The sequence below is a fragment of the Necator americanus genome, chromosome III (genome assembly GCF_031761385.1).
Source record: "Necator americanus strain Aroian chromosome III, whole genome shotgun sequence".
Taxonomy (NCBI): Eukaryota; Metazoa; Nematoda; class Chromadorea; order Rhabditida; family Ancylostomatidae; genus Necator; species Necator americanus.
This window is the reverse complement of record NC_087373.1, coordinates 7,989,220-8,017,104: the sequence shown is the minus strand read 5'-3', so window position 1 is coordinate 8,017,104 and position 27,885 is coordinate 7,989,220. Positions and strand designations below refer to the sequence as shown.

The 27,885-nt window shown below is 36.2% G+C and overlaps 2 protein-coding genes across 3 annotated transcripts in view; one reads left to right on the top strand and one right to left on the bottom strand.

The window, feature by feature from the left end:
* Nucleotides 1-355: 355 nt before the first annotated feature.
* The window catches only part of RB195_008922 (uncharacterized protein), a gene marked incomplete at both ends in the record, with an annotated part of 46,836 nt that continues 19,306 nt past the window's right edge, over nucleotides 356-27,885 (top strand). For both annotated transcript variants that reach the window (XM_064195670.1, XM_064195669.1), the window contains 9 exons: nucleotides 356-373; nucleotides 1,097-1,149; nucleotides 4,780-4,831; nucleotides 4,895-5,017; nucleotides 5,091-5,276; nucleotides 25,512-25,638; nucleotides 25,712-25,869; nucleotides 26,511-26,636; nucleotides 26,979-27,050. In XM_064195670.1, coding sequence (XP_064046814.1) covers nucleotides 356-373; nucleotides 1,097-1,149; nucleotides 4,780-4,831; nucleotides 4,895-5,017; nucleotides 5,091-5,276; nucleotides 25,512-25,638; nucleotides 25,712-25,869; nucleotides 26,511-26,636; nucleotides 26,979-27,050 — 915 coding nt within the window. The remainder of the gene's footprint in view (nucleotides 374-1,096; nucleotides 1,150-4,779; nucleotides 4,832-4,894; nucleotides 5,018-5,090; nucleotides 5,277-25,511; nucleotides 25,639-25,711; nucleotides 25,870-26,510; nucleotides 26,637-26,978; nucleotides 27,051-27,885) is intronic.
* RB195_008923 (uncharacterized protein) lies at nucleotides 20,736-20,972 on the bottom strand (the record flags this gene model as incomplete). Its single annotated transcript, XM_064195671.1, has 1 exon — nucleotides 20,736-20,972. One exon carries the CDS (start codon nucleotides 20,970-20,972, stop codon nucleotides 20,736-20,738), a length of 237 nt encoding a protein of 78 aa, XP_064046816.1.

Here is a 27,885-nt window from a genome sequence, read left to right as displayed (position 1 = left end):
TCCTCCTCCCTGGAAGAAACATAAAATGTCTATGACACAGCAATACTTCTTCTTTTCCATAGTGAATTTCTTGGATATTCCTGTGTTTCTGATTTTGAATATTTTTTTTTCTCGCGCCATCTCTCTTCCTTATTTTTCTCGGATTGATTGTCAGCTTGTTATTCGTGTGTGTGTGTGTGTGAATTCGTTGTATCAGCATACGGACGGAATTTTCAGTGATAAGCCTGAGTTTTTTTCGTCCGTTCAGGTACGCGAAGACGCTCGCTCGTAAGCAGCGTCCCACAGCTGTCACTTAGCAGCACCGAATTCGACGAGCAGCGAACCTCAGCGATCAACGATCGAACACGTCGTCCCAATGGACGCTAAAACAAAGGTTCGGATTTTAGTATTACGCTATTACTATTGCGGTATTTCTAAAAATATGAGTATACAAAATTAAACTTAAATTAGATTAAAATTAAATCCTGGAATCCTCTCGTTACCACCATACTTTTTTAAACAAAAAATTATGCAAAAATCACACAAAAAAATGATATGAACGTTATGCACTGTCCTGCCTTGAGTGCAATTAGTTTCTTTTTCTTTTAGATTTTTCTTGTGAAAATTCTGACGAAACCATCACGGGAAATAGTGCAAATGTTTTCGGTGATAGGGCTTCGTCACTCTTGCTCTTGGCTTTTTTTCTGCATTTAATATTGTATTGCCTTACAAATATTCTATTATATATATTTTAGGTACGAAATAGCAGCTTGATACTTTTTTTTTGTTTTTTAATTTTTTTTCTTCCTTTCTAATGCCTGTATATATATTAAATTAGATCAAATTGAAATCTTAGAACTCCTGAATTAGAACTCTCGTTACCAACATTCGCATGCAATAAGCCTTCCTCTGTAAAAAACAAATAATAAATAAGCTTAATAAATAAGTTTTGAAAATGAATAACATGGATACATAAACTCTGAAAATAAGTGAGGAATAAAAGAGATTTTGACGCTGGGAACCACTCTATATGATTCTCAAAACTTAATAAATATGGATAATTTAATAAATACAGAAGAAAAAGGTCCGCAATAATCTTATACGCTCACTAATTTAGGTCTCCAAGTACCTTGCCGATCTGAAACAGGATTCTGCACGAAAAAGTGGCAAGTGAGTTTCGAATCCTCTAAAATATTTATTGCTGGATTTTCTCTTTTTTCTATTTTCACTGTTTTTTTTTGTTTTTCCTCTGTTTCGCTAAATTGATTCCTTGGGAACTCATTGCTAAAACTTCTAATTTTTGGAAATTTTCTGTCTCACTTCAGTTTCTTTGTGATTTCTGAGATAATTCACAGGAATTTCACAGGACAATTTTTTTCCCGAATAAAAAAAAATCTTTTTGTGATTTCCATTTACAGAAAGAATTACATAAGGGAATAAAAAAGATGTGTTCACATAATTAACAGTGGAGTTTTTTTTTTTAGATTTCGACTGGAAAATATCTCTTACAGTATTGCTCTCAACCCCTAACCCAACAACGATTGTACATGAATAAATAAATGTTGATAGGTGTCCGACAGTGAGTGATTAGGCTCCGCTGATGACGTGTAGCGATATTTTTTGATAAGCAATTTTGTTATCTATGAATGACAGCTATCTTCCCTACGAGGTTCGCATTTTTATCAGACCACATCATTTTTCTCTATGGCTGCCTAGGCTACTAGATGAGTTTCCAAGCTGACGAACTTCCCGATGGTTCATTTTTACTTCTGGTCTCTGAGCCGGGCGGGGTATAGCGCAGCCGGTAAGAGGCTCAGCTAATCGAGACCCGCACATACGTCTTCATCATAAAACCTGTACGATTCTGAATTGAAGTCGAATGCTTCGGCGCATCCCCACATTTCCCGGATTGTTTCGGTTCCTGACCTATGGTCAGTAAGAAGTCTTTTACGTTGCTTTTTGTCTTTTCGTCGTAAATTCTCAGAATTTTCTTGAATATGCTCTTCTCGTCACCGTTCTTCCCATATTATTAGCGATAGATCAACACTGCGGAGTTTCCTTATCCCTTGTATCTCTGCCATCCATTGTCTAGCATTTGTTTAACCACATTTCTTGTTATAAATGAACTTGGTTTTTAATTTTTCTTACAGTTCTCTAAATTTGATGGTTTTACTTTCAGAATATTGATTTTTCGATTGGATTCGCCACAGAAACTGCTACTTAGAAATAGATTCTGCACTTAAAATAAGTAGTGGATTGAGCAGTAGCAAACAAAAAAGATCCGTAAGAACCTCTTTTCTGAAAAAAAAACTCATTCGTTCTAGAAAAATGAAAAAACACGTTAGAAAGATGCAGCTAAAACATGGCATGTAGTAGCAGTATGATAGTAAAATTCATTTCATTTAAACTCGAGAGAGTCATGAGAAAAAATCTAGCGAGAGAGTTTCATACGGCATTTCAAGCGAGTCGTTTCCAAATTTCTTTGATTAATCCAATCCGATGAAATGTGGAAGTCAAAACGAATTGCAAATGACTTCCCTTAAAGTTGTAATAGGGAACATTCAATCAAGGAAATACGCAAAGTGCATCAAAAGGAGATTTTTCAGGAAGAATTTAAGCACTGTAGTAATACCTGTTCTGATTTCGTAGCAGAAAAATAAAGGGGATGGTTACTTTCCAAACTTTACAGGACATATGTGGGAAATAAAGCGACCACTATAAAAAGTATGAACATTCCACTCGACCAGCGAATTAAATGCGTACATTTTTGTGCTAAACTGAGACAAAATTATTCTCAAGATAGTCATAGAAGTTGTGAAATTTATGAAATATGAATAAAAAAGGAAGAGCAAGAGAATTCCTAGATTACCTTCTAGATTATCTGTAAGAATTTGAAATAATCTTGAGACAGCTTCCTAAGGCAACAGAAACCTTGAAACGTTTGTCTTCGGCTGTAGAAGAAAAAAAAAGGATATCCCTTCGATTTCTTCCGAAAAAAAAAGATGAAAAGATGAAGGTTTCTCGCTCTTAATATTCCTCCTATCCTCCTTACATCTTCAATATCTCCCTATTTTTTTCTGATATATCTGATACATTTCTATACATAATGATGTCAACAAAAAACTACTTGTTTATCATCTCGAATTTTAATTTAATTAAGTTTTTCAATTTAACTTTTTCAATTTAATTTTTTATCATTATTTTTAAATTTTCAATTTTTTTCAATTTATGAAGCCCCAACTCCCATCACCTGATTGTCGATGAATTCTTGGGGTAAATTCTTCCGTAAAGGAGTTGATTGATAGGATTGGAAGACTGATAGATTTGGAATTAATTTTAGTAAAAAAAATAATATAAAGTAAAAAAAAAACTTTTCAGAAATATCAGTAGAATTAATGAGAATCTGAGGTGAACTAGTTGGAAATTTCCCTGTAGGTTTTCTCATCGATTTTTCGCTTTTTTCCCATCCTCTAGTTCATTTTTTCCATTATTCTTTGATTCATAGCTAGGCGAAGCTGCTTTTTTATTCCTCGATACATTTTTTTGTTATTCGCGATCATTGAATATAGGTAGATGGGTTTCACATTTTTTCTGATTCTTTCTATGTTTTTTTTTTGCTTTTTGAATCTGTTTATTTCTCGTTTATTTACTTTCGTTCGTCATCTGCCCTCGTTTTCTGTCTGCACTTCTACTTCTCTAATCTCTACCTCCTACCTCCTCTCTTTTCCTTACTAAGCCAACAAATATAGCACTTTAGATCCAATTCTGTCACTATTCTCGCATGACTCTCCATCGTGTCCAAATAATTCATTTCCGTCTGCGTCTCCTCGTCACGCACACTATTCTCATACGAATGTTTGGCTCATCGGCCTCTTGATCCATTGTCCGTTTTCTTAAGGTGAATTGTCGACTCTTCATGAGCGGAGAGTCCGGGGGATGAGTACTTAGATCATTGATCATTTCTCCCCGTTTTTTTTTAGCCATTCCTGGATGATTTCGTTGACTACGCTAGGGTCATTCAGGTTTTTCATTCATGACTCTTACTCGTGAATTCTCGGAGTTTCCTAAAATTTTCCCTTTCCGTCACCTTTTTTTCTATATTATCAGTATCTTTTAGATGAAGAAATTTTTGAAATGTTCTTAATCTGCTCGAAAATCATCCCACTTACTTTTTTTTTAAAAAAAAAATTTGAGACGTTTTTGAAATTTCTGAACTCTCTTTGTATTACTAATTTATCTCGTTTTTGCTCCCCAAATTTCCTTTCTTTGCTCCTTTCTTAGCGTGTAAATTAAGCTTATATTCGTTATTATATTCGTTCATCTGTTTGTCTGCTAACTTTTTCAATCTTTCGTTGTTTTTTTTTTTTCATTTGTTCGTCTATTTCATTATTCTGTATAGAACAGTCTTGATTCATATTTATTCACAGGCATTTTATCCTGCTATGGCATTTTATCTTATTATAACATTTCTTTTTCTCTTCCTCTCCTAACATTTTGCTCTTCGGTCAAAAAAAAAATCCTTCAAAATTCGAAAATTCTTCAAAAAACAAAATTCTTCTTTGTGCTCTCTATAAGCTTCAAAGAAAATTCCCTTCTTTCCTTTTTTGTGCAGCAGGCTCGCAGCTGCCACACCACAGTGACATCTGAATTTCTTTTATGATGTTTCCATGTTTTTTATCTGAACAATCAATATATTACCCTTCTTGAGTCTAGAAAACATTCTTGACGAGGTTTTGAGGCTGAAATCGTCTACATTTGCATTTAATGTTCAAAAACTACCTTAATATCGAATTCTTTTAGTTCTACTCACGTCAACACGGCGACATTACAAACAATAAGAGGGCCAGGACAGGTAACTTGGACTTTTTTTTTACAAGATTTCCACGAAAATCTCTCAAAAGGGCTTCAATTTTAGGCCGCACACGATCCACTTCAGTTTGTTTCGACAAGCGGAGTGTCGTTAGCCGAAAATGCACGACAATTGATAAATATCACTGAACAACAGAAGAGGGAACGAGCGAAACTTATTCAACAAGGGGTAATCCAGATAAGCATCTGATATGTGTTTTGCTAGAGAAAATGTTTAAAATCTCCAATTTTGATGATTTTAGCAACATTTCAACGATAATGAATCATGGGTAGACGATTTGGACACATGGAGACGAAAACGTAAAACGAAAGCAGCGAAACAAGCAGCCGCTGAAGCTGCCGAAACAGCATCAAATCCAGCAAAAGACTATCGACCACATCCAAACATCGACTATCACAGTCTGCCGAACTATGGACGAAATCACAAGGTACGCTTCTGATTGGTGGATGTTTTGGTCGTCTCTCATTGGCTGGACACGCCCACCTAGGATGTGCATAGTAGTGAAGCGGTTCTGGTACAACTTCCTAACTTCCTTCTTAACTTTAACTTGTTGAATAACATACTTTAACTGATACTTTAACTTTGTTGAATCGAGGAATTCTTGGATAAGATCTAATGGAAGAGATGGGGAGAGCTTCTGATTGGTGGATGTTTTGGTCATCTCTCATTGGTTGGACACGCCCAACTGAGATGTGCATAGTAGTGAAACGGTTCCGGCACCACGATTTTTCTTGCAGACTCTGGATTGAGAAATTCTTGAATAAGATCGAATGGAAGGGAGAGATCATCATGCCTAAAAATGTTAAAAATCCTTTAAAAATCGCCACCAGTGGGAATACGGTCTCTTGTTATTTCCGCCTGTTCTGACCATTTGAGCTCAATCATGCACAAATATGAAGCAGAAACCTTTTTGAAATGTGAATAAGCCCAATAAAATATTAATTTTAAACTTTTTTTTCGACGAGTTTGCAACGCTAGTTTTTGCCGATTGTTCACGTCAGCGCACGTACACGTGAAATTATCACGTGATTAAGTCATGACACGGTAGCTTTGTAAATTATTTCTATACAAATAGCGAGAAAAAAGCCTTGTAAATTCCTTTGCTTTGATTTGATGAATCGTTAGGAAATTCTATTGAACTGAAGGAATTTTCCACAGTAACCGATCAACTGTTTCGCGTGTTTCGACTTAAATGCTGCCTTTAGTTTATTTGTGGTATGACGTTCTATGAATTTTTTTAAGGTTTTAAAGATCATTTCTTATTCCGGAACTTATTTTTCGTTTTGTTTGCAAAAGTTTGGAGCTTTTCTCCCTTTTCTACATACTCATGGATGAAATCCATCTCATTTATACAATGGAAAAAAAAATGTGAAGCAAAATTTCGCACATCATATTCTTTCACAAAGATTTTCTTGAAGAGGATACAATCGAGTACTGTCATCTCACAAAATACTAATAGTTGCTCGCCGAAGTTCTCTCTTTATTTGTTCCTTTTATGCTCTTAGCTGCACTTTCTATACTATGGTAAAGAAAGACATCTTATTTAAAGGCATCACTCCACGAATCTGAGGTGGTACGGATTTCAAGTGGAGTATTTACTATACGGGATAGTGAATTATGGAGAGGGGCGTGATTCCGTCCATTTCTTCCTAATTGCCGTAAAAAACGGCCCGGAAGATGCAGCGTATGCACAAGCCTCACGCGCTCCAATCGAACTCCTTGCAGAAAATAGCGCGCCAGACGCCCGAAACCATATCTTCGGGGCCGTTTTTTACGGCAGTTAGGAAGGAATGAACGGAATCACCACCGTCTCCATATTCTGTGATCCTATTTACGAATACTCCACCTGAAATCCGTACCACTCCAGATTCGTGGGGTGATGCTTTTAACGGTGTTGTCTTCCTGCATTACCAAATGAAAAATAGCTCAGTTCAGAAATGCTGATGCGCAGAGTTTCACGTTTTCCTCCTACCGTTTAATGTTATGAAAATATCGCTACGCTCCCTCTTTTTTCGAAATTTGAAAATCCATTTCCATTCATTGATGTTCAAGAGGTTGATTACTGCCTCGTGAAGGGTCCCTCTATTACGGTGTTATTAAATGAAGGTTACGGTATTCTATCTTACGAAAACAACATTATTGAGCACTATAATGCACCTTTAAATAACATTAATGTTGGATTTTATTAAATAGAACCTTTTTATTCTTGTCTAGTTGGTTTTTAAATATTTTTCTTGTAAAATTATATGAATCTGGCCAGATAAACTAAGGAATGAACGATGAAGTCGACAGAAAGAGTAGCAGAAACCTAATGTTAGAGCTTTATAGGAAAAAAATTGTTTTGGAAAAAAATATCTGCTTTTTTTTTGGATCGAGCTATATGAGCTACACTTCATATATATTTTCTTCAGAATTATCTTTCCATATGAAAAAATTACGCGAAAAAAAAAACTGGAGAGTTTATTTTCCGTTCTCTATGAAAAAACTAGAGTTTTTTTCAACACATATCTGAAATTCCCATTTTTTTAAAGTTTTCGATGCGCATTACACTACTTTTAATAGGAAGCTAATTAGCTGAAAATCGGTCAACCGTAGCACACAGCACCCATCGCGTAGTTGGCCTCATTTTCCTCACTGAGTTTTGTTTTCCATTAACTTTATAATTCACCAGATTGGACTTCAAACATCTCCTCACATTGTTTTCTTGATTTTTTTTTCTAGAATTTTTTTTTGGAATCTGCTCCCGTTACAGTCCTTGCTACGTTGCAAAAAAAAAAGACAACAATTGTTTTTTTTTTTTGTTGCTGTTTGTTTCCTGACTAACATTACGGTAAATCAGACTTTTTGTCCCAATTGCACGATAGGAAAGAGGAATAAGCCTATTTTTCCGCCAGCAACGAAGTGATTAGATGAAATGCTCAAAATCTCAAGGTCTCAGAAAAAAAATCTCAGATCTTAAAGCTTAGTATCGAGAAAGTGTTGTAAGTTAGTTAACCCATGCAAGCTAATGTTGTGGTTTGCTTTGCTTCTGAAGTAAAAATCAATCAACTTAAACCTAAAATATTTTTTGAATTAATTTATTCAATTTTCTAACAGATTTTTTCTCTTCCGGCTTCAAAATACCCTAACATTAAAGATTTATGATAGTGATTATGATCGCTAGCTATCCGGTGTTTGTATCCAGAGAATCTACGATCAGGTACTCGTTCAAAGGAATCACCCTACGAATTTGAGGTGGTACGGATTTCAGGTGGAGTATTATTCGTATACGGGATCGTAGATTATGGAGAGGGGGGATTCCGTCCATTTCTTCCTTATTGTCGTAAAAAACGACCCGGATGATGCGGCTTCGAGCGTTCCGGCGCGCTATTTTCTACAACAAGTTCGATTGGAGCGCGCCAGTCTAGTGCACGTGCCGCATCTTCCGGCCGTTTTTTACGGGAATTAGGAAGAAATGGACGGAATCACCCCCCTCTCCATAATCTACTATCCCGTATACGAATACTCCACCTGAATTCCGACCACCTCAGATTCGTGGGGTCCTTTAACTCCACTTTCCGGCTAGTAGTCAACCGTTAACGATACCATAATGATATATGTGTGTTCGTATCCAAATGCGAACAGTTAAAAGCCGTGCCCGTAATTGCGTACGTGCGATATTGCACCATAAATCAACAGGAAAAAGTTGGCTGGAACTGTAATGATGTTGTATGAGGTTGACGGAAGCCCGAAACCAACTTCACGACGCGTCCTGCCAATATGAAATAATTTAGCAGCTTTCGAAATTTTTTGCACCGTTGTAAAATGCTTTGAACTGAGCGCAAGATTTTTTTTCAGACCAAAAACATTTTTTTAAAGTAATTGATTATTACTTACTAATTATTTGGTTATTATTTATTAATTATTATAATATTTGATTATTTGAAAACAAAAAAAAATCTGAGTAGACTGTTATCCACTAATGATTATAATATTTGATTGTTTAAGAAGAAGAAAGCTGAGCATCTCTTATTAATAATTAATAGTAGTAAATTCTGCGATTAATAAAAACTTTGAGATTTTAAAAATTTGAGGTTCTGAGAGTTAGGTGAAAATTTTTATTTTAAAGACGCCAGATATTTCAGGGAATAAGATTTTGTTCGATTTTGTCCGCCTGCGCAAGTCTCTAAATTTAAGGTCACTTCCAAAGTATCCAAGTCTTAAAGTGCGGATCAAATCGATCCAGTAAAATCTGTCTGATATTCGATGATAAATTGATTGGGTGGCGACTGAAATTCGCCGCTCGGCCATCTAAAATTGGGTCGAATGCACTTTCGATAAACACCATTATTATATCGTATCCGTTACGCGCACGGACGCACCTTTATCACCTTCAACTCTGCCGTACAGCGTATACCTCGCGAATCTGCCGAGTAGGTCAATACGATTTTATGGCTATTCGTAGGAGTTGAACTCTTCTCATTGAGAAATCACTTTCTTTCCTCAGTTCTTTAATTTATGTTTTTCCTGGAGATTGTTCAACTCTTCAGTGTTGTATTTAGTTTCTGTACAGTTTTAGTGTTTTTTTTTTCAACCTATCGGTTCAACTATGTACCAACAATGGGCTAGAAATGTGGTTTTATTTCTATAGAATCCACAAAAGGAACTTGTCCCAGCTTATTTGATTCCAGGCTCTATTGATAGTTTTTATCGCTGCATCGAGCAGAATATGCAGATTAATAACAATAAGGTTGATAAGGGTGTCCTGGTAGGATTTTGTGAAAAGTCCAGAACTTTCTTTATGTTGGTTTTTGATCGAAACTCCTGGGAAATTCTTGATCAATACCCATGATTTATTATGTGATAGTTGTAGAACATTCTAGCAGCTTCTCCGCAAAAGTTGTATAGCATAGCCGGGTACCCTAATAGTACTAATATGTAGTTAATGACAACAATAATATAATAGTAAATTAAGACACTGTACCCGCGCAAATCATCCCCTATTTCTATATTCACTACTAAAATTACTTGTGAAAAAAGCAGGTAAAATCAATGGATTTGCCAATTTTCTATCTTAAGATCTATGTCTTAATATATATAAAGTAGTGGATATTGATCTAGGATGAGCAGAGGAACGTTGTCAGGCTGTACATGCGGGAAGCATTTGAAATATTTGCTTTATGTAAATATGTTAACCATCACGTTCATTGAGAAGCTTTAGACCTTAGCCGCTCTGAATGTCCAATTGTTTAATTTCGTGATTTAGTCCTACTAACTAAGTCTACGGTTTTTTTCATACTGCTGTTGAAGAGATAACTTGAAATTTACAACTTCTACACCTCCAAGGAATGAGTAACTTGTGATCAATTTTGAATATATAGCCTGTATAGTATTATTATAAGTATTACACTAAGCCTTATACTGCTAAATATTTTGGTATTTATCCAAATTTGAGAACCTCGACTGAGCGGTGTGATAAAGGCTAGGGAGCGAGCGTTTCTGTGAAAGCTTTATATCTATTTTGATTGATGAAATTTAGAAAAAAAAAACCTCATTTTATCTTTTAATAAAGGAGTGTTTTGATGTAATATTGATTTTTTTGTACTAGACTTATTCTTGACCGCAAGTTGCTTTGATTTCGTTGCGTCACTGTTGTACTTTTATTCCTGGAGAAAATTATAGGAATGGAATTTAAATAGGTTTTTTCTCATTCGAATATTCGTTCTTATTAGCATATTATTAGTAACGCAACTTGATAATGCTCTCCGTAAAACTGACGTTTGCGCTGCGATTCCACTTTCCAGATCCAGATTCCAGATCTCGCCTTCGTTTAGAAAATACTTTTTTGATGGACATGTATAAAAATTTGAAATTTCGAAAAATAAAAAGTTTTTGGTTGCACTCCTATTACTTCCCATTGTTTTGCTGAACTTCTTTCGGCTGAGATCAACTATTGATTCAAGGTAAGAAATAGCGAGATAAGCTATGATTCCAATTCATAGTTTATCTCGCTACTTCTTACCTTGAAGTTTTTAGATATCTTTTCGATTTTTCTCCAATACATTTGCGTAGTTGGCTGAACTCGTTGCAGTTAGAGGTTGCAAATATTTGCAGTGACGATCTTGTGACGATCTTATACTGTGAAAAAAAAAGAACTGCGTAAACAACACTGAGAAGAATGTGGTTTTTGTGTAGCTTTGTGCTGTGATCGGTGAGAAGTTGTGAAGAAATAACAGTGCTTGATCAATAGAGAATCAATAGAAAAACATTATTTGATCAGTGGATTGCTTGGATCAGATGATGAAAACATGCGTGAACGTTCCACATGGATACATCTTTGTGGTAGTTTAACTATTCGAACCCTGATGATAACTGTGGAATGTCACGAGACCGGTGCGCAACGTTCAATGCGTTTCCGATAGTGCTTTATGCTAATTTTAGTCAGTTGATTTGCTCACGAAACAATCTAATCAATGATTAACATTATATTGATCGGATTATATATTACTTATTTTATTTCCATTTATAGGATAATTGATCGATTGACTTTCTCAGTTATCTTTTATTGTTCTATTTCTCCTCTATTTACAATCATTCGCACCCAAACGACCGTGCTCTTTAGCAATAAATTCAATTGATTTTAATGAGTATTCTATTATAATATTATTTATACTATATTTATATTTTATTTTTTTATTTTATATTTATTTATATTTGTAACAACACCGTAAATTTGTACATAATATATTGAAAGGAATTTACAATCACAGATAAGTACTGATATTTCACGACTAAAAAGTACTGCACATTGTAAATTATTGGAACAAACTTCCCTGTTACTAGCTTAAAAAAATCAAGCGAAGCCATAATCAATGCAAATAATTAAGATAAATAAAGTAAAATAATAAACAAATAAATAAATGAATAAATAAAAACAAATAAATAAGTAAAATAAATAACAAAAACAATTGAATCTAAAAACCCTGTGGTTACTGTTGTTCATGTTTACTCGGGCGACAGCGACGCACCTGCAGCAATTTTTGAGCATTTCCTCCACATTTTGTGCCGCTCACTCCGTGTGACAGTTAAACAAAATAAAAAAAGGATATCGTGTTTTTTTATTAGGAAGCAGTTCTTATGAGAAAACAAGACTTAAATAAACTTGAAAGCAAATATTCTACATTTAACACGAGCCGACCACTTCAGATGCTTCAAAGGAACGTAATCACAGAATTTCCTACTTGCTTATTTATTTAGTTATTTATTTTTACTTGAACAAAAGTCGCAAAGAATTGTATAATATGCTATATGTATGTATCGTGTGCGCCTAAGCATTGTTTGAACATTTCTTTTTGGCGTTCGCATTAATAATGCTTATACGAATAGCGCCGAAATGCACACTCATTCAAAGCGAACACAACTGGAGCGATGAGCGGCGCCGGTCGTTGCACGGGCGCCACCGCTACTGCCACCAAATTCACAAATATTCTCAAATTTTTTCGTGAAAAGGTTAGTTATAGTTAGTTGTTGACTTGTTGTTGTTGGTGTTGTTGTTGTATGCGTAGATGAACGAACTTGTCTTCTGCACACAAACGAAAACACTTGAAATGTCATTCAAAGCTTGTCAGCCCCCCGTGGATTTCGTCGAGTAGCGCTCTTAACGTAACAGGAATATAGCGATATCGGCCACTTTCTAACTTTTATCGACATTTACAACCGAAGCCACTCGACGCCTCGAGTGTATCTGCTATTAGTAGCTCTTATCGACGAAAACCAACTGTGTATCCCATAAAAATCTCCGCATGCTCAACGATAAGCGAAGCGTGGAATGCAGGAATTTCTGTCAAGATTAGCGGGGACGTATCATTCGAGCATGCACTGACGCTATCTACGTTCCAAAGGAAAAGGATCCGTTGCTATTCTCACTTTCTTTAGTAATAGAATGCTTAACCCGCTTAGAATACCGTTAGAATATAATAATGGAATAGAATAAAGTAATAATATAGTGTAATACAACATGATACAATATGTATATATGTAGAAAAAATAGGATGGAATATAATAGAATAAAACAAATAAATAAATATAAATAAAATATATAAATAGATATAAATAATAAATATTTATAGAGACCATTAACGTAACTTTTAAGTCAAATTTCTAGATTTTAGACAAATCCTAGCACTAAGATTTGCAGCAAAAGAAGAGCCCACCACGAGCGAGGATTGGTTGGAAATTTTCCTGGATGCTCTACTAGTGTTGAGTAGGGTTAATTTGTCCTTACGTTAGTAAAGCAAGAATTTTTTTGTGCACTCAATGAGCGGAATCCTATCAGTTCCGCTCCTTTAACACTCTATTATGCACTCACAAAAACTCTCAGGGAGTGGAACAGCGGAAACGAAACCCTATCGAAGTGGCTCCATCGGAGAGGTTGAAGTGGATATCGAACTCAAGGCTATCACAGATTCTGGAGGACTAAGTTCCTCTAAAAAAGTTTCTGCAGATTTTCTTCTTGGACATCATGATTGAGAGCCGTTAGATGCACTTGTGGACGTTAAAATTCGGCAAAACGACCGATCACACTAGGGACGAGACGAATTTCTCGTAGCTGACTCCCTCTGTTGGCCGGCCACGGATTCTCATCTGTGTCTTCATGAGGACACTTCCCATACTATGTGAGCAGTGAAGATGATCTCGATCCTTTAGTTTCTGATCCTGTTCTGGAGCAAGTTGGTAGTTGTGTGTCGCACGGGCAGTCCCATATTTCTGATCACAAATGAGTATATGTGTCCCACCGCCGGGTGGGTCACGCCTTGAAACATGGTTTCCTTTTTATGATATCGGAAAATATTATCATTAAATTATTACCAAAAATTATTTATTAAATTATTACTATTATTAAAATTCAAATATGTCCAATATCATAATTTTTGGTAGGTAACATACGTGGGCCTGAATACTCTACCTGAAATCTGCACCACCTCAGATTCGTGGGATGATGCCTTTAAATCTAGAGAAAAAAATTCACTGCTCGTCGGTTAAACGAAAGATCATCACATGTTGATTTGACTCGCGTGCAAGTATTTACTTAGTGTGTATGTGTGCGAAAGCGTACACAGCGTATGTGTGTTTGCGTGAGTTTCCTGGTCCTCATCTTCTTGGGCGGAGCCTCATCGCTGCCGCATCCAACAAACATCTCAGCTGTTTAGTCGTGTAAATTCCACATAAGCAGTACACGAGCAGCTGTTACTACCGTACCGTACTACTCACTACGGTGCCGCGCAATTACTGTAATCACCGTCGACAATGGTACGGAAACACCTCTACCTGGGCCCATTAAGTCCTACGATACAACAAAAAACGTGTCCAAGTCCCGATTGTCCGTTCACACAACGTTATGTAAGCGTATTACGAATACATATAGGGGTAAGTTGGACGTTTTTCACTCGCCCTACATGAACTCCATCATCACATTTTTGTTTTCTTTTGTCTAAGGCTATCTCGTGAAATTTTCAGCCATTTTCTTTTTTCCCGCGGAAAACAAAAATCTTTCACAATTTGATGATTGATTATTTTCACGGTCAATTTTGACCGATGTGAATTTTTCTCTGCGAATTTTTCTTTCGGATACGATTAGCGGGCGAAACGGAGATGAATTGTGAATTTAGGGCGACGGTAGGTGATTCGTTGTAAATGTCACAAGTGCTTAGAATTTCTTCATCGTTCACGGTAAAGTAGGTCAATTTTTTTTCGGTTGGCTAACGGTCCGCCTTCTTTAATTGCACTTAAAAGACGTATTACCTTTAGCAAAGGTCAAATTGGTCTGTCAGTGATTCTCCTCTTTTTTATTTCCCTCAAATCCAACTGCCATTTGATTGGGTTTTATTATGATAAACACATATTTATACTTAAAATTATCAAATTAATATTTAATATTAATGTGATAATTTAAATCAGTTATAGTATAAATAAATAAATGAATAATGTAGTAGTATGTAGCATAAATGTGTTTTATTGTTTAATTTAATATTAAGAGAATATTTAATATTTATTGCTCAACACATTAGAAACAGTCAATATATATTGTAAATATAGGTGTGATATAACGTTCTATTTACTTTCTCTTGATAAAAAAAACATTCGAATCTCGAATACTCGAAACTCTGAGAGGTATTAATATTAATAATGATTTTTTCGTCATTTTTAAGTCATAACCTCTCAATTCATACTTCCTGAATATTATTCCTTTCGACCTAGGTAAAAGTACATAATAGTACAAATAGTCGTTACTAATAATTTAAATATTTAAGAAATATTAATAAGCTTTTTTGTCGTAAAAATGTGCAACTTAGTTGCCGATATCAATAATTATAGTAGTTACGATGTGGTGGTTATAGTAGTAGAATATAGTAATTGTAGTTTAATAGTAGAATAGTTACAGTACTTGTGAATAATTATTTCGAAACTTTCGAATGTTCGAGTGCTTGAGTTTTCTTTCGAACTTTCGAATGTTCGAGTATTCGATCGAGCAACGCTCTTCGCAATTTTTAGCATCCATGACCCCCACTCTCCCCCGACGGCGAAAAAGTTGAAAATTTCCGAAATTCACATCATTTTATGTGCCGAGGCTCTTGACAGCGCCGGGAACAAGTCCGAGGCCGACGTTCAGCTGATCAGCTAAGTGCTTTGATCGACGCGGCTTCTGGACTCATTGCCGTCAGTTTGTTTGAGGATCGGTCCGGATGGCTTCATCCTTGAGATGATCTGATCTCACATCTATCCCGTCCGGTCGTCTAGCGGTGATAGCTGTAAAATTTAAGGCTGTGCCCATACTTTTTTATTTATCGCTAAAAATGAGACGTTCTATCGGTTATACAGAGCGTTCGAATATCGAATATTCAAAGTTTGCTACGAACATCCGAATATACCAATAATATCTTATTGTATTCACGATTATTCGAGTTCATCTATCAAACGTCGAAATTTTGGAATATTCGAAAGGCGAATTTTTTTTCTGCCTTCTTTTCTTACCTTAAAACCATCATACTAACGATCCTCATTTGGATTTATGTTTTTTTCCTCTGGAATTTTCTACCGTTCTCTATTTTTCACTCTTCCTGCAATGATTGTAAGATAGAATGTGATCCCTTTTGAGATTCCTACTAGCTTTATTCTTACTAAGATCTTTGATATACCGGAGTTCTGGCGATAACAGTCTGTGATTAGATCCAGTGACAATTTTTTTTTCGGGCAAAAATTATTTTTGATATCCCGAGCATTTCCACTTTCCACACCTAAACCTGGTGTGTGTGAGTTTAATAAAGGACGAAACAATCCGCGTTCAACCTACTTTACGGCTTATTGCCGAATAGATCCGGATCATGCGAATCAACCAGTAAATATAGCCGTACGCGGATATGTTTCACAATAGAACCGCTTTTTTTTTGCTGTAATGATGTGAATGACGTCATCGAAAAAACACGGCACGCTTTTAACAGCAATGACCTGTTCTTCAGGAAAATTGACATTTTTTTATTCGTCTGGACGATTTTTGAAAACGATGCAACCATGCGCTTGTGCTTAGTTGCAGTTTGTCTCAGTTTCTCTTTGTAAAAGTGTAAATATTGAAATGATTAGTTGATGACCAGTTTAGGGAACTTTTTATTAGGCTCTCTACCTCTTCACCTCTCTTATTGCCAAGGGGGGGGGGGGATTATTCTAGAAATGGATTTGACCTCCTAGCTAGGATCTCAGTGAAGTATAAAGGCATTATTTTGCTCCTATGGTCTTGAATTTTTTTTAGCTTTATGCGAACATTTTGCGTAACTGAAAGAAGAGGGTATGGACTGTGGACTTGATCATTAATCTTTATTTGTTTATCGAAACATTCAACAAAAAAAATCATAATAAGGAAAACAGAAATTATCTAAACAAATAAGTTGTTTTGGCGCAGTGACCACAGCAGATAGTAGTCACAACAAGCAACATTTCACCTTGTATTGGTTATGGTACGTTTTCGGGGCGTACGCGATTTTTCAGAAATTTGTCATATTCGATCTAAAAGAATTATTTTTGGGCTAATTTCCACAAATATGATATTCATCTTGTAATAAACGATTGTATAAACTAAGCTTATGAGAACATAACTTACCTGTGGTTGCATTCCAACTCGTCCATACTTGATTTTGTTCGTCTTTTCTCATCGTCTGAATTTCCCTTAAGTTCAATGTGAAGTTCATACTCAGCATGCTTGAATCGCCAACTAAAGTTTTTCATGAAAAGCTTGGAAAGTTTCGAGGATTGTAATTCAGGAATTTTGCCACATAGTAAAACACATTGATGCGTACATATATTTTCTTTTTTTTAAACGTTTCGATTCAGACAATTGTGTTTAGCTTTTTTTCCTTTTTTTATGATGCACCATTGATGTATATGAATTAATTAATTAATTAATGTAAATAGGTAAATAACACTTCGTACATTGCGCATCTAACTGAATACTGTTGTGGAAATAGTGGATGTGAATAGAATTTACTCCTAAGAAGTACGATTTTGAAGACATTCTCAAATATTTTACTAAAAATCACACTTTTTTCTTAGTTATCATCGATGCGGTGGAATATTTCTAAAATAAATGAAAGCTTAATGAGTCTCAGAGAAAAATGGAAACAAAAAGATCTGTGGAATTTGTGAAATATGGTATATATATATATATATATATATATAAATGAACATGTTTATAATATGTAATCTTGAAATATAAATAAAATAAATGAATATAAGTAAATAATGAATAATAAATATGTATTGTATAAAACAACGAATGAATATCTTTGAAAATCTCACTGGTCTTAACTTCATGTAAAGTTTCCGAAAAATTCCATCTTTCTTCGTTCCATTTTGAAACAATCTCTAGCGCGTAAGCGAAAACGTTGATTGAATAGGACTGGAAAAGTAATGACTCCCAGAGAAATGTGGATATAAAAAAGAACTAGTTATTTCTTTGCAGGGGATTGAAACGCCCTTGAAATATTATCGTAAACTTTTCTTTTGTCGTTATATTCAAAAAGATTTGAACGAGATTAGATGTGTATCTTAATCTCGACACGTTGTGGGGAAAAAACTTGAGACTTTCGTTCCATCAAGTGAATATTTTTTCTTCTGGATTGTGAAAAAAAGCTCCTCCACTTTTCGGAAAAAAAAGCTCTCGATTATCGAAAGTTACGATTTTTGTGTCTCTGAGAACTAAAAAAGAAATATATGGAAGGTCATCTGTGATCGCGGCAACCAGAGTGTTCATGACTTGATGTTTACCTCTTTGGTCTGTCATTCCAGAAGGATCATCGTTTATGAGGCGCTGGGAAAAATATGTATTAAAGATAAAAGCAGACAAAAAAACATTTTCACTTCAGTTGTCGTTTTTGACTTATTTTCTGTATGAATTCTGCGGAGACTCTTATCAAAATAATACAGCTAGTACCAAGATCAAAATAGCAAAATTACCCAAAATTAGTGCATATTTCCTATTAGGACCTTTAGTCTTATGAGGAGGATTTAGAGACTTTTCATCTTTGGACGAGATCGCTGTCCTCTGCTTCGCTTTTCTCGCTCCATCAATACGATGCCTACGGTACAGCTCGTACAAACAGTGCTCCAAACTAGTATACAAGACGTTTCTGAAAATTTCACGCATATTTTCGGGCTTATTATGCCACAGAAATCCGGGACATTTCAGGATAAAAAACAGACAGATGTTAGGTGGGATTTTTTTGAGCTTCTTAGTTATTTACATGATGCTAACATAAGCTGTGATTTAGAATTTTTGGAAATTTTCAAAAACGAAAGTGGAGCAAGGTGGTAGCGATTTCTAGAAACTGCTATTGTCCTATTAAATTATTATATGTCCATTTTGAGTTTGCCGCTCATGGATTTAGGAGTTGCGCTGCTCATCCTTCTGTTTTTTTTTTGAACATTCATGTCACAAAGTAAAATAATAATATTGTAAAAGTAAAATAAATAATAATAATAATATTGAACTTCAATTATCAAATTTTAAGCTTCTCGAAATAGCCAATATTCTCCCTCAGTTCGATTAAAACTACCCGATTATTGTCGATCTGGGTTGACTTTGACTGAAAGACATGACATGAAGAGCACTTCTATTTGAAAAAAAAAGAAAAAATTAATAAAATAAAAGATAATAATAACGACGGAAAGTAAAATGGAGTGGAAAATAACAATAAAAAAGTTTAAAAAAGAAAGAAATAATTGGAGATTGAACTTTTTTCGAATCTATCGCTTTCATGTGGATCAGTTCGAACTGAAAGTAGATCCACTTTAAGCAGTATCTATCGTCATGGCGTGGTTAACTGTGGATAGGTCACATATGTATACAACTCGTCCTCATAGAAGAACAAACTGCAGCTGCAAGCGGCGAAGCGAACTTTTCGACGGGTACGGCACCTTGGGCGAACTCTCTCCTTCGAAAGTGAGGAAATACTTGGTTTTTCTGGTTCTAAAAGATAAAGATAAAGTGCTAATCAAATCTTTTGGGATGCAATAACACGTTCTCTCATCGACCACGCAATGATGAAGGTCTTGGTTGGCATTAGGGCGGTTTCGAACCAGCGATCGATCGTGCAGACATAGCGGAATCTCTTACCGAATGCGCTACACCCGCTAGATAGATCTAAGCTCTTAAAAACGAAAAGATTTTCATGAAGATTCAGTTCATCTCATCTTTACCGTTATAAAGTAGTAGGGAGGAGCACTTGTAGTGAATTCAAATTAGTGCCGGTGTCACGGAACTGCACTGCATCACGGAACAACTACATTTCCCTTCCTCATCTTGCATTCTCTCTTACTGAACGTCATGTGAGGCGTAATCCAGAGAAAAAAAGTCGACCCAGGGTTAATGACCTGTATTTGAAGACCTTCTATGGTGGGCGGAGTTTATTGACCACGAAATTTGGGACCGATGGCTCATTCTTTCATTCCGGATTTTAGATGTTTGTAGGATCCTACCAGAACTCGGCATTTTTATCTTTTCGTATGTTATAAATTACTAAACCTACATTGATATCTATATCTCTATCTGTATCATCTATCTATACCTATACTATCCGTCTGTCTAATTGTGTTTTCGAGAAGTTTCTTCTAGAAAAAAAAATTACGCCTCCACAAGTTTAACCAGCTAATAATTACCATAGAAACGTCCACAAATTGAATGTAGCTTCCATGGCTGGATGTTGTTCACGTGAAGTTCCTTGAATTTGGACGAGTTTCAATGTGAGCGAGCTCGGGCGATTTCGCACAGAACTCGTTAGGCTTGGTTGAAATTCGTTCGGATAGTAACGTGGGGCTCCAGTAAGCTTTAGGAAGATGATCCACACTTCCACAGGAATTCTGGGCACCTTCTTTCGATATTCGTTCTCATTTGGTCCACATCGTCACACAAAAGGATAAAAAAATTTTTTTATTTATTTGAGGTTTCATACGTGAGAAAAAAATTATATTTGATCTAGAAATTTTCTGTCGTTTTTCCCCTAAGGCTACTTTTTCGTTGGTTATTGCCTTGTACATTAAGCAATGGATCTGTTCAATACTAGGCGAGTAAATCCGGTGAATACTAACCGGACTGGGTTTCGATTTACATAAAACAACCATCAGTGCATCAGCAGCATTCATATTGTAACAAATTGTCGACGACGAGCTTCGGATTAAGGGTGGTGTAGGCCAGTCAGCCGTCGCCGCCGTATGGTGCGCTGGTTGTGTGTGCGTGGGTGCCTCATTAATGGCCGTGAATGTCGGGATTCAGCGAACCGGATTACTGGAAACAGCCGTGTGTGTACGTATAGCGTGTGTATGTGCATGTGTGTATAGCACAGCACAGTTTTTTTTTTCGGTGTCATCGCCGCGAACGATCGCTGCTGCCGTCATCGCGGCGGCGATTTTCCGCATAGCTCACATTTGCACACACACGTACACAACACGATCGCATCTTCTTTTTCGTCTCGATCGCCGCTACAACAATCTCCCATTCCGCATTCCTCGAGCCACCGCTACCATCATCCAAGGATTCCCCCTGGATATGAGCTCCAACTGAGACACCTTCTCTCGTCATTCGATGACCACCACCTGGCATCGCCTAGAACGTTGTTTACAGCGTACAGCACACGATCAACAATCATCAGTGATCCCATGCAGAAAATCTGTACGGTTCGGTTATTTTGACTTCGACGAAACGAACACCATACTAGAAAACGCAACTAAAATGCCTACAACATCACGTGAAACGTCACCGCTTCCACCGGGATTCTGGGGAAATCTCACCGATGTCCCGCCATCATTCCGTGAGAATCCGAAAGAGTTGCCGGTGATCGCAAAACCGCATCGTCCACGTATGGGCACTGCCGAGTATAAACGTCGAAATGGTTCCGGCGTTTTCACTAGGAACAGTTTTAAACGGGGTGATACGAAGGTAATTTTTGTGAAATTTATTTTTTTTTATATCCGTTGGAAATATTTGATTCCACTGTTGCAGTTTGAACAATAATGGCAGATATTTTCTTAATTACTTTCCTGCACCCATCCTATGGAATTTTTCCGATACCTTTTTTTTAGTTTTCTTATTTCACTCTGTCGATTTTTACTGGAAGTATTTTTGAACTCACTATTATAATAATATTACTGTACTCCGGAGCAAAAACCTATTTTTAGCGGAGAATATTTTGTAAAATTATATTATGTACAAATTGCTTATATAATTACATTCTATAATAACATATTTATTACAAATAAAAACAACAACAAATATTTAGTGAAATTTTTTCGTTGAACTGTTATTGAATTGTCAGAATGCTGGGCTATAGCACGGCTGGTTCTTTTTCGGATTTGTTGGATGTTTCTGGGATTATTTCACTCAGTCATGAGGATTTCTCTTCCCTGATTCCCTGAGAATGAATTTCATGTCCCTTGAACTCTAAGATTTTCGATATTTGGGGGGTTTTTTGAGGCAAATATCAAAATCTACTGAAAAATCTGCGGCGGAGTACCTTATTCCAAGCAGCAGAATCAATTTTATCGGTTTTGAGCTGCATGGACGAGTTTTCCGTACAGTTTTTCATCAATTGTACACATCAACACATGCACATGTGTATGTGAGCACCATATCACGTGTACCCCCGGGTCCTGTTGCGGTAGCACTGTAAACTCGTACGCCGGCTTAATCCAGCGGCATTTCTTAGTAAAAGAGCAGACCCTGATAGTTCCCGGGAGCACATCGCTATAACTCGTCCAATTCGTGTAGACGAGTTCATCGCGAGTGCTTTTGTCGTTAGTTTAGGTGAAGAGTTAGTTGTCTATTGAAAAACGTGTTGCTCCCAGCGTTTCGATGAGTCCCTTCCTGGGTATCTGCGATTTTCCCTGTTGTTTTGCGCGCTCATCCTTACTATGAACGATACTCAAGCGCCGCTGCTTGCTCAGCTGCCTTCTGTGTTAGCTATAGCTACGTTTTCCTGCGTTTTTTTTTTCCACCCATGGATTTTTTCTGCATGTTTTCGTTGTGTTTCGCTTGGCGATGTCGATGTTTTCGATTGTACGATGCTCTTACGAATTTCATTTTCTCATGAATCAATTCTTCGAAGCACAGCAACAAACACGAATGGGATAGGTAGCATTCCAATGCTCGGTTCTTCTGTGGAGGAATTTGGTTGATATGTGTCTAAGATCCCTATTTCTGGAAAATCGTCAGAAAAGCGAGGAAGCGTAATCTAAGCGTTTCAGAGGAAAACGATGAGAAATGACGGCTTTGAAGTTTTTTTTTTCATGAGAACATTACTCCTACCTTACCTATGTATTATGCCCTCATCATTCAAGGGTTCTATGCTCGGGGAGACGATCTCGATCGAGAATTTCTCAATTTCATCTGTCTTAGTTGGAAAATTACGTGGTAGCTTTCCAGAAGAATCCATTAACGTCATGATTGTTTTTCCGAGATGCACCGTTTTTTTCCGTTCTTCACTCGATTTTTTTTATTTCTTTGGTAGCATTTCGTGGTAAACACATTTGTTAACCACGCATTTTCGAGTGAGTTTGAATGAACGAATAAATTTTAAAAAATAACGTCTAGAAATCTCTTAAACTTCAAAAAATCACCTTTAAGGCATTTAAATTTTTTAAGTTCAAGTGAAGTACGTTCACGAATTTTATCTAAATTTTCTGGGAATTACATTTAGGATTATTTTAGATCTCAAGTAAATTATATTGAGGAATTTTTCTATGTTTGACAGTGACTGTCACTGTATTGTACCGTAGCACGACTCCAAGTTTTGCTCACATCGTACACAGTTCATACATCCTTAGTTACTGTTTTAAGACTTTTCTTCCTTTGAAAATTTGTTTTCCTTTGAAAATTTCCCTTTGATAAGTGCTTTATAATGAAGGGAGCTCCACAAGGCGCTATTCTTTTCTCCCTCCCTCAGCTCTTTTGAAAATTTCCCGGAATTTTTTCCGGTCCCTCTTCGCGTTTTTCTTGGTTTTTCATAGCCTTCAACCAAACCGGCCGATTCATGAAGAACGTCTTCTTCTTGGAATAACTTTGTTAATATCATTTGTTTTGTTACAAGAATTAATCATCGAGCGATTGAAAAGACGTCGTGTTGAGTTCTTCGAAAGCGCCTTTCATATGTATTGTGTTTGTTGTCATAAGGTTCGATTTGTCATAGGAAATTCCCCTGCCCGTTGCCTTCGGATGCACTCGAAAGTACAGTTTGAGTAAATTTCCGAGGGTAAGGATGCAATACATACGTAGCTACAGCTTTGTTATGTGCACTTCGGCAAAAAAAAACCTAAACCCTTCCGAATTTTCAATTTTTGAAATTTCTTCAATGTGGGATTTCTTCAATGAAACTTCTGAATTCTGTGACTATGTGTTCTGTACCTGCTGAACTGAGTGACGCATTATTTTGCGTGGGAGTTTACGGTCGTATATGACAAACTCATCGAGCCAACCTCTAAATTTTCCCTTTCGAGAAACAATAGCACCGAATACAGCAAAACAGTGGCGTTTTCATTTCCCCCCTTCCCGGATGAGTCATCCAGCAATTTCATAGCGATGCACCAACATCACTCCGTCCGACAAGCCCGCGCGTCCTTCGTCGCTGTGGTGCATCGACGCTTGACGCCGATCCATCAGACGCACCGTCGCATCGCCGTATGCAGCGGTGTCGACGACACTGATCTACTCGCTTGGGACCCCAACCGACAGTGGACCCGTCTTCGTTTTCTCATAAATTCATATCAGTTCTGTGTGAACGGAAGAATCTGAGCTGACGTCGCTACGAAGCTCATCTGACAATGGCACAGCGGCATCGCTATCACATTGTCAGATTCACCAACGAACATGGGGTGAGAATTTTGTTTGATCTCGGATTCTTGTTATTGTTCGCCGATCCCGTAAGTGACATAGTTTTGTTGTTCTTTTATTTAAAAAAAAAGTTAAGGGGTAATCAGGATCCCTTAATTTAAAATACTCCTATTTAATAGGTATAACGTTACAACAATGTACAACAACACATATCGTCACAATGATAACACAAAAATCACATAATCATTTGAAAAGTGGCCTTATTTACTGAAGCTCATTAAAAAATTTACATTTTACATTCAAGTCTTGTTAAGTTAATTTTACTTTTTCCCGAAATTTTACTTTCTTGTTGTACAACGAAACTCAGTTTTATTTCTATTCCAAAAGTTTTTATTGTAAAACGAAACCCAACCTTTTCTATTCTTTTTTTTTACTGTGTTCGATGCTAAGCTTAAGATTTCATGTTCAAGAATAAAAATGTTAAGAAATAGTATTTTTTTTTTGAAAAAATACTATTTCTTAACATTTCTATTCTTGAACAAATTTCTAACGTTATTGTTCTTTAGAAGTGTTCGCAGATTGTTTTGCTTTCTTTGTTTTCGAATTAATGTCATTCTGTGGCTTCTGGAGAAGTGCATTTAACTGAACATTCCCCTTTCACCTGTATTTTTATAGTCATTTAATCGCTTGCCAAACAAGTTGCGTAGATGCTCTTAGAATCTTCTTAAAATTTCTTATTGACTTCATAAAAACCGAGGTTCACCCGTAATTTGTTGTCAACAACGCGGATACCTGAGGCTGAGTTGAAAACCGAGCTGTTTCACTCATAAGTTACGTGTAAATATAACAAATACTACAAGTAATATGTAATAACTGTATTAATGACAACAGTAATATTAATATTAATTCTGCTGCAAGGAAAATATGGTGCAACTTAATTTTCTCTTCTTTTTTTTACTATATTTAAAGAATATGTACACAATTTAAATTGCGATACATGCGGTAGAACATTAAACTTCTTTTTTTTCTTTTTCTCTGTTCTATTCCTCAACATTGACTTTTATTCTTGAATGTTCTCTAATTTTCTTTCATTTTAACTGAAAAATTTTGAACAAACTGTTAAAATTTCTACTCTCTAGCGAATTACGGAAGTTTCATCTCGGAATAAGAATTTCCCCTTTCCTCCTCGATACCGTAATCGAATTACGATCTCCAAGGAGAACGCGTTGAACCTATGCAAACACATTACACTTCTCAATAACAAACGATTTTTATGCTACACAGATTAATTTGATTTTTTATTTTTCTTTTTTCAAGGAAACAAAAGAGGAAATATTAACGATAACTTCACCATCACATCAAGAAGATCAAAACGATTCGGGCATCGAAAATCGTACCACAGATTCGCATTCCCCTTCGACATCACTCGATTTCTCACCGAGAAGTTTGTTCTTCACGCCTATTTTCATTCGTCAACCAGATGTTAGTGATGCGATGTCAGCTCATCGCTTGTTAAGGTGACTCCAAACTTACCGCCGAATTGATCTCACCGAAAAGCGCTCACACGTATTTGACGGAAACCACGTCTGCGAGTCGTACGGAACAACCACCAGACTACGCACCACCACCGCCACCACCGCCGCCTCCATCCGAACAGGACCAATCACTTGATCAGGTGATTTTTTTTTTCTCATCGCATTAAATTCATACAATCTTAACTTCAGCAATTATATTATTCATTTATTCATTCTTATTCATTTATGCAAATCCTTGAAAGTTCTTATTGGAAAAATCCTTGGAAAAAAAAAGTAATAAACAGTGGTAAATTGCTCCGAACTGCTTTACTTTCAAAGAACTTTCGAAGAGTGAACACTTAAAAGCGTACAGTAGCCGTAATCTTTGCTGAGTGTACCCTGGAATGGATTTATAGAATCTGCTCGGGATAAACCTTGTGCTATTTAAAATTATTTTAAGTATCAAAGTCGGCATGACACAGCGAATTATTAATTATATAATTACATTATATTATTATATTATATTATTACCTTATACCGTTCCGTTGTTTATAATTATTTATTGCTTTAGACCTGGAAATTGCTGCGGGAATTTAAATAATTTCCTGAAAACGTAGCTTTTTTATAGTTGATTGGTTTAATTTTCAGCTAAAAATGATACATTGATCTTTCTACGCAGTTAACTAAATTGCTAAATGCTAAAATTCAGCAACAATCGAATATGAGCACCCAGCTACTTGAAAATGTGTTTGTATTTATTTATTTTATTTGTTTTCTATTTATTTTTATTGTTTCACTATAGGTAGTGGTACCTGTGCAAGTGTCACGTGTCATACCGGCGAATCTTCCGCAGCTCGTCGACGACGACGATTATCCTCCACCTCCGCTACATCTTCGAAGGCCTACGTCATCGGATAGAAGTGTAGACGTGAGTTTTTTTTTAAGCAGTTTATTTAGAAGGCGTATGGACACCATGTGGATATGTTTGCTTTATTTATTTATGTTTACCGCAAATGGGAATCCGGGAACCGGTCTACCTATTGTGAAGTACCAGTACGTAGCCGAGTAAATTCAATCACCAACCAACCCCTATCAGCCACCGAAACGACCTCATCTCATTTAAACGATTTGAAATTTGAAAAATCAATCGAAATGCTATAATTTCATTGCTTTGTGTTTTTTTTTTGTATATTTACCAGCAGCATGGCGTCAATGTGAAACGATTCTTCTCCAAACAATTAAGCGTTCGTACACGTGAACACTGTTTCAGGACCTATCGTCACGTTTCGAAAGCGCTTCACTAGATATAAGAGCGGTACCAATTTCTCATTACGAAGAACAGGTACGTGACTTGAGTTTTGCGTTAAATAATTCTTAATTTATAATTTTTATCCGTATTTTTATCTGAGTAATATCTGAGTTGATCAATTTGTTTCCTACTCGTTAAAGTGGATGATTTGCTACACCTAAAGAATCAATCCTGGATTTTTTTCTTTGGAAATTCACGAATTACTTCGAGTTCACGTTATTTCTAATATCGAACACCATAAAGAATTTTCTACTTTTTTCTTCTTTTTCTAATTTTTAGAATTCGGGATTTCCCATTTGAATGGGAACCCTTGGAAACCGTCGTGAGTGCTCATAATTCCGACATCCGACCGAAACAAAAACCTTCTAGAAAAACGTTAAACGTTAAATGTAAAAAAAAATGAAAAAATGTAAGTATTAGTCAGCATGGATCTAATCATCAACCGCAAGTGTTCTCTGAACCCAGATCGGAAAAGAATTGCGAGGATAAGGAGTGAAGATATGAACAGCAAGCCAAATTTTTGGCTTTGAAAAATTCTGGACAAACAGATTCCCGAATGGCGTTGTCCCTCACTTTTGTGACCAGAAATTACGGATGAAAACGGATTTCCCCGAAATCATTGGGTTTCTTTGCCTGACACAAACTCACTCTGCTTTCATCGTTCCCCCAATCGAACCCACGTGGCGCTCCTCTTCGAAAAACACAGGATTGTGGGACCAATAATACCAGAAAATCAAAAGAGTTGAAAAATCAAGTTATTTCTGTTTATATGTATATATCATATTCGTTTATTTATTTATTTATTGAAAACACCTGCAGGTGTGCAAAAACAAGAAAAAGACAAAAAAAAAGCAAAAAAAAAACGAGA